General features: G+C 39.5%; 3 protein-coding genes across 4 annotated transcripts in view; 2 read left to right on the forward strand and 1 right to left on the reverse strand.

Moving 5' to 3' along the window:
- Window positions 1–2128, forward strand: part of LOC104751346 (protein NUCLEAR FUSION DEFECTIVE 4-like) — a 3151-nt gene extending 1023 nt beyond the window's left edge. Inside the window, exon 2 of the mRNA XM_010473265.2 lies at window positions 723–2128. Coding sequence (XP_010471567.1) covers window positions 723–1847 — 1125 coding nt within the window. The 3' untranslated portion in view covers window positions 1848–2128. The remainder of the gene's footprint in view (window positions 1–722) is intronic.
- LOC104751347 (HIPL1 protein) lies at window positions 2652–5764 on the forward strand. Its single transcript, XM_010473266.2, has 7 exons — window positions 2652–2981; window positions 3067–3224; window positions 3429–4208; window positions 4292–4505; window positions 4621–4799; window positions 4884–5125; window positions 5214–5764. Exons 1-7 carry the CDS (start codon window positions 2891–2893, stop codon window positions 5632–5634), a joined length of 2085 nt encoding a protein of 694 aa, XP_010471568.1. The 5' UTR covers window positions 2652–2890; the 3' UTR covers window positions 5635–5764.
- The window catches only part of LOC104751348 (hydroxyproline O-galactosyltransferase GALT5), a 4206-nt gene continuing 3495 nt past the window's right edge, over window positions 6040–6750 (reverse strand). The window contains exon 7 of one of the 2 annotated variants that reach the window (XM_010473268.2): window positions 6040–6519. In XM_010473268.2, coding sequence (XP_010471570.1) covers window positions 6307–6519 — 213 coding nt within the window. In that variant the 3' untranslated portion in view covers window positions 6040–6306. The remainder of the gene's footprint in view (window positions 6520–6750) is intronic. The other variant, XM_010473267.2, reaches the window with a different exon arrangement.

Here is a 6750-nt window from a genome sequence, read left to right on the forward strand (position 1 = left end):
GGGGGGGGGGGGGGGGGGGAAACTGTTTGAAAAGGTTGATCCTTTGTACTTGGACATGAAAGCAATGATTGCTTAGCAATAGGGATCTGACATTTTGAATCCACACTGACATTATGAATCGTGATCTGACGTCTGACGTAAAAGAGTCGAAATTGTGTATCATAAGTGTAGGACCTTCTGCTTTGTAAATATTTGTTCTTTTCTGGTTAACCTTGCAAATGTGAATGCAACCTCCACTTTTGAGAGTAGTAACTTCTTTTAAACCCCATTTGGTTTAGTATATATCAACACTGGGAGATTCATGGTTTCTAGTGGTTGTGAGTGCTAACTAATGCATGCTGAAAGTTTTGTGGGATGTATATGAATGACTTTCTGTTGATTCCATCTTTTTGAGAATCTTAGATTTTTGACAGCGTTTTGGAGAATTTTGGCTTATGTTTCTAGTTGATTTATCAGAGTTAAGGTTATGTCTTGGAGTTTGACAAAAAAACAGGTTATGTCTTGGATTGACTCAGTGTAAAATGCCATAGGAAAGCTTTTGATTGAAGTACAGTTGGTACTTGATACATGATGTATTTCTATTGAGAAGGTCATGGACCATGACTCATGGTCTTTGTATAAATTGGTCAGTTTTGAATATGCTTTTGTACTGTTGACACGGTTTCAGTTTGTTTATAATCATGGTGAAGCATCCGAGCTTATCACTAATTCTTTCTTTGCAGGGTTTTCTTGGTCTAAGCGGAGCGATATTAATTCAACTGTACGAGACAGTGTGTGCTGGAGATCCAGCGAGCTTCATTCTTCTACTGGCAGTTACACCAACAGTGCTCTCACTCTTGGTCATGCCTTTAGTCAGGATCTATGAGACAAGCGTAGCCGATGATAAAAAGCACTTAAATGGTCTTTCAGCTGTATCTCTAATCATTGCAGCTTATCTTATGATCGTTATCATATTGAAGAACACTTTTGGTTTGTCATCATGGGCCAACGTTGTCACACTAGTATGTCTACTCGTCCTGCTTGCTTTACCTCTAGTTATTGCGAGAAGAGCACAACAAGACATCATGGAGAAAACAGCACCACATGATTATTCCCCTCTCATAAGCAGTCCAAAGGCAACAACCTCCGGTAACCAAAGTTCTGAAGGCGACAGTAGAGTAGATTCTGGTTTGAATGAGAACCTGAATCTTCTGCAAGCTATGAAAAGCCTAAGCTTCTGGTTGTTGTTTCTTGCCATGATTTGTGGAATGGGCTCTGGACTTTCGACGATAAACAACATTCGGCAAATAGGCGAGTCTCTTCGATACTCATCTGTTGAGATAAATTCACTGGTCTCCTTGTGGAGTATATGGAACTTTCTTGGTAGGTTTGGAGCTGGTTATGCCTCAGATGCATTGCTGCACAAAAAAGGATGGCCACGTCCTTTGCTAATGGCTGCAACACTTGGAACGATGACCATAGGCCACCTAATCATAGCCTCTGGTTTCCAAGGAAACCTCTATGTTGGTTCTATTATAGTTGGCGTTTGTTATGGTTCACAGTGGTCATTGATGCCTACAATCACCTCTGAATTATTCGGGGTCCGCCACATGGGAACCATCTTCAACACCATATCCGTGGCTAGTCCCATTGGTTCCTATATCTTCTCTGTAAGATTGATCGGTTATTTCTATGACAAGACTGCTTCTGGAGAAGGGAACACATGTTATGGCTCTCACTGCTTCAGGCTGTCATATATTATAATGGCGTCTGTTGCCTTCTTCGGGTTTCTGGTCGCCATTGTACTGTTCTTTAGGACAAAGGCGCTATACCGACAGATCCTTATAAAGAGGTTGCATCGTCGATAGAGTTCTTGTGAATACTATACTTCAAAAAGAAAAATACAAATACTGCTTCCCAGAGGTACACATCAAATACTTTACCTATTAAGTTAATTGTAAGTTATGTTTTTATCAAGTGTGTGTGTGTGTGTGTGTTTAGAGATGGGAAGAAAGAAAGATGAGATCTTTGTCTCTCTTTCTTTTTTTGTAGTTTCTTCCACAAATTTGAGTTTTGTGAAGTGTATAGACATCTCGGATCCCCCAATAATGTTGTAATTTTATAAAAAAACAAATTTGTTGATAAACTATGCTCTATGCATTTAAATAATACTGCAGGCCATCAAGCCTCAGTCATTCATTCATTATTCAGACTAATCTAAAAACCAATCACCATTCACCAACACTATTCAATGCATTTCACTGTTTATACCGTCAACGTAATTACTTTATTAGTAGGAAAAACAAGTTATGACTTTGGAATAAAAAGTAGTTTTGTAGCCTCTTTAATGGAAGAGAACTTGAAGAAGACAAATGCTTTTTTTTCTCTACCAACTTCAAACCTACTTTTCGAACCCCATTAAGTGTTCCTAGAAATCCAAAACCCAGAGGTAAGAAGTCAACTACTTTGACTTTCTAATCTGAAGACGATAGTCCCGTCCCGTGAATGAGAGAGGGAGTTGTAAATCAAAAGGTAGCAGCAAAGCAAAGAAAAAGACACAAACTTTGTGCATCGTATCTCTCTCTGTGACACGAGAAAGTTGAAAAATTCAAAACGAACATGATAATATTCATTAATTATTACATCAGAAGAGAGATTTCTGGGGATATGGTTGTTGGTAGTCATGGGAAGACAGTAAACGCCATCGCAGTTTCATTTATTCTGTCTGCAGAGTCAAACAAACTAATTTTATTATTTGATTCTCAATCATATCTCTCTTGTCTTCTTGTCCTGAGAGATCAGCATTTATATAAAAGATAGTTCTTTTCTTCTTCTTTCTTGATTCGCTCTCTCTCTCTCTCTTCCACTGTCATTATCCATAAGCCTCAAGATTTGTCTCTTCTGAGACACCATGAGGCTTCTTCATCAGTTCTTCTTCTGTTTGTTTCTGTCATCATGCTTCGCTCTTTCTTCCTTGGCTCTTCCTCTTTGTTCCGATTCAAGTGAGTGTTTTTTTTGTTATCCTACTGATTTTATTTTTGTCCTGCTATTTTGGATTTGATGTAATGGTCAATTTTTTTTTTGCAGGAGCTCCATTGGAGGTGAATTCGACATTGAGCTTTTGTCCTTACAAAGTAAAGACATGCTGCAATACAATGGAAGATTCCAATTTGAATAAGCAATTCCAAGCTATGAACATTTCCGACAAGGGTTGTGCTTCTGTTGTAAAGTCAATCCTTTGTGCTGTAAGTACAATCTTATCTTTTGTCTCTGAAAAAATCTTCAAATGGTTTCATTATGCAACACTCAATACATAATTTTTACTTTAATCTGTAACCATTTTTTTTTACCTGGTTAATTTGGAGCCATTGTGAATTGTCCTGTTTTTGTTTGAAAAAGAATATGCAGAAGAGGAATTGTGTTCTAAGTTCTTACTCTTGATGTTACAGAAATGCGATCCTTATTCATCGGACTTATTCAGAGATAATTCAGATCAACAGTCTGTTCCAATCCTCTGCAACTCTACCAGCTCAGCAAATTCCACAACGGACTTTTGCTCTGAGACATGGGAGACATGTCAAAACGTCTCCATATCGGGTTCTCTTTTCGCTGCTTCATTGCAAGGCCGAGCTGGAGCGCCATCAAATAACAATACCTCCAAGCTTGCTGATCTGTGGCAGTCCAAAACCGATTTCTGCAGTGCCTTTGGTGGAGCTAGCTCCAATGAAACTGTTTGCTTCAACGGTGAGCCTGTTACTCTTAATGACACTACTCCTGTCAAGCCACCTTCTGGTCTATGCCTTGAGAAAATCGGGAACGGTTCTTACCTCAACATGGTTCCTCACCCTGATGGCTCGAACCGTGCCTTTTTCTCTACACAACCTGGAATAGTATTCTTGGCTGGTATACCGGATCAGGATTCAGGCGGGGTATTGGATGTGGATCCATCTAGTCCGTTTGTGGATTTGACTGATGAGATTCATTTTGATACTGAGTTTGGAATGATGGGAATGGCTTTTCATCCAAAATTTGCTCAAAATGGACGGTTCTTCGCTTCTTTCAACTGTGATAAGTCCAAGTGGCCGGGATGTACTGGAAGGTGCTCATGTAACTCCGATGTGAACTGTGATCCTTCCAAAATAACTCCTGACAGTGGATCACAACCATGCCAATACCAAACCGTAATAGCTGAGTATACAACCAATGGTACCTCGTCAGACCCTTCTAAGGTATATACTTTTCTTTTACCCTTTTCAGCATCGAAAACTTTTGTTGTTTGTCACAGAGCCTTAAGCTTTTTCCCATTGTTCAGGCGAAGAACGCTAAGCCAACAGAAGTCAGGAGGATTTTCACAATGGGACTTCCTTTCACATCTCACCATGCTGGACAGATTCTCTTTGGTCCAGATGGATACCTATACTTCATGATGGGAGATGGAGGCGGAGGCGCAGACCCGTATAATTTCTCACAGAACAAGAAATCTTTGCTAGGAAAGATCATGAGGCTTGACGTAGATAACATTCCTAGTGGGTATACTTTTCCTTTTGTTTATGTAGTAGCTGAATCTGCAACATGTGATGCAAAAACACAGCATTATATGAATGTTCTTTGTCATTAAACAAGATCCATAAATGCCTTCAGGTGCTTCTGAGATCTCCAAAATGGGTCTATGGGGAAACTACACTATACCAAAAGACAACCCTTTCCGTGAAGACAAAGATCTTGAACCTGAAATATGGGCTGTTGGATTGAGAAATCCATGGAGATGCAGCTTTGATTCTTCTAGACCTTCTTACTTCATGTGTGCTGATGTTGGACAGGTAATAGCTGGTTTCAACAATCAGTTTGTCTGTTTTTCCTTTGCAGACTTTCATTATTCTTGATATGTTTATCTGTTAATATAGGACACATATGAAGAGGTGGATCTCATTACCAAAGGAGGAAACTACGGTTGGCGTGTTTACGAAGGCCCAAATATTTTCCATCCGGAGTCATCCCCTGGAGGAAACACATCTGCTAAGTCAGTAAACACGATACTTCCTGTGATGGGTTACAACCACTCTGAAGTTGACTCAAGTGGAAAATCAGCTTCAATCACTGGAGGATACTTCTATAGATCAGAGACTGATCCTTGCACAGCTGGAATGTGAGCCAACATACACTCTCTCTTGTGGCTCTCACATTCATATAGTTACAAAACCTTTTGAAATAATAATAATTTTTTTCTTGTGCAGGTACGTGTATGCTGATCTATATGGAAATGGCGTGTGGGCGGGGATTGAAACGCCTGCTAATAGCGGGAACTTTGTGAGCAACAGAACAACCTTCAACTGCGCCGACGACTCACCTATGAAATGCAGTGATTCTCCGGGAAGTTCAGGGCCATCTCTAGGCTATGTCTTCTCCTTTGGTGAAGATAACAACAAAGACATCTACTTACTCACAAGCAACGGTGTCTATAGAGTGGTTAGGCCGAGCCGTTGCAACTTGACTTGCTCCAAAGAGAACTCCACAGCAGCTAGAAGAAATCCCGGTCCCTCAAGTTCACCTTCTTCATCATCGTCTTCTTGTTATAAGCATATGAATGGTTTCTATGGAAGCTTGATGGTTTTATTCGTGTCTCTGTCTTTGATTCTGCTAGGTTCATTAAACTAGTTTTTTTTCAAAACTTGTTTCTTGTTTGTGTTTTGTTATTGAATTTTATGTTCGGGATGTTTTTGAGAGAATACATGTATGATGAATGAAACCAAAGATATAATATTTACACAAACATTTTCTTCACAAATCCTTAGATATACAGTACACGATAGCAATTCATAGAACAGAAGGGGACACAAAACTCAAAAATGACAGCGTTTAAGGAACGACAGCGTTTATTCCTCAGGTATGTAGATTATGTTTCACTGTTGAATGTTATCTCTGAGTTATCTTTTAGCTATAACTTTGTAATTTGTATTAACCAAAAAGAACATGTATTGTTCAGTCATAAAGAATCCTTTTAAGGCCACGAACTGTTTCTAGCTCCGCAGTTGTGTTATGAAGTCGAAAGACAAAACGAAATAAAAAAAATTTCCATTCAGATTAAGAAATGGGTTTATACATATAAATAAAAATAAAGTGATTCTCTATGTTTTCTTCCCTACTCCCTGTTCTCGTGTCCCCAGTTCTTCAACGTATCAGAAGGCTTGAAGCTGCAGACCAATAGAATCAAGTCCAGGCTCTCTTTCTCTCTCTGTGTGATGAGCTTGCAAAATTTGCCCTGGATTTCTACAGCAAGCTTGAAGGCATGTTATATATCTCAGAAAACGTAACTGTTTCCTCAAGAGATCATCTCATGTTACAACACTCGGGCTTGTTCTGTCTTAAGAGCTTATCCCATAAGCATATCATCTGTCTCGGCGACTGGTAATGAGCTGTGTAGTAGTTCTCAACACAGCCAAACTGACAAAATCTCAGACTGTGCCTGTAATCCACTGGGTTTGTTGTGTTCTTGAAATGCTCAACCCACATTCCAACACTCACGTCCTCCATCTTGAACAACTGGTGTATGTGAACAAATGACATTTTCAACAACAGAGAATGAGAAATGAAAAAGAAGATGTATAATTGGTTTGATTCCCTCGTCTGCTTACCCGTAATTTATGTCTCTCAAACTCTTCTACAATGAAGCGCGCAATGTCAGAAGATAGAACATATCCAGGTCCATTTGCGTAGGGCGGGTAGTCCTCCTCTGGCCATTCCTGATATCACCCCCAATACGTACATGAATAA

The sequence above is a fragment of the Camelina sativa genome, chromosome 16 (assembly GCF_000633955.1).
Source record: "Camelina sativa cultivar DH55 chromosome 16, Cs, whole genome shotgun sequence".
NCBI classification, from domain to species: Eukaryota; Viridiplantae; Streptophyta; class Magnoliopsida; order Brassicales; family Brassicaceae; genus Camelina; species Camelina sativa.

Excerpts from the sequence above, each read along its gene's own strand:
- LOC104751347 (XM_010473266.2), top strand. The coding sequence starts at position 2,891 with ATGAGGCTTCTTCATCAGTTCTTCTTCTGTTTGTTTCTGTCATCATGC. Across the intron at positions 2,982-3,066 it reads TCCTCTTTGTTCCGATTCAA|GAGCTCCATTGGAGGTGAAT; the intron begins GTGAGTGTTTTT and ends TTTTTTTTGCAG. Across the intron at positions 5,126-5,213 it reads GATCCTTGCACAGCTGGAAT|GTACGTGTATGCTGATCTAT; the intron begins GTGAGCCAACAT and ends TTTCTTGTGCAG.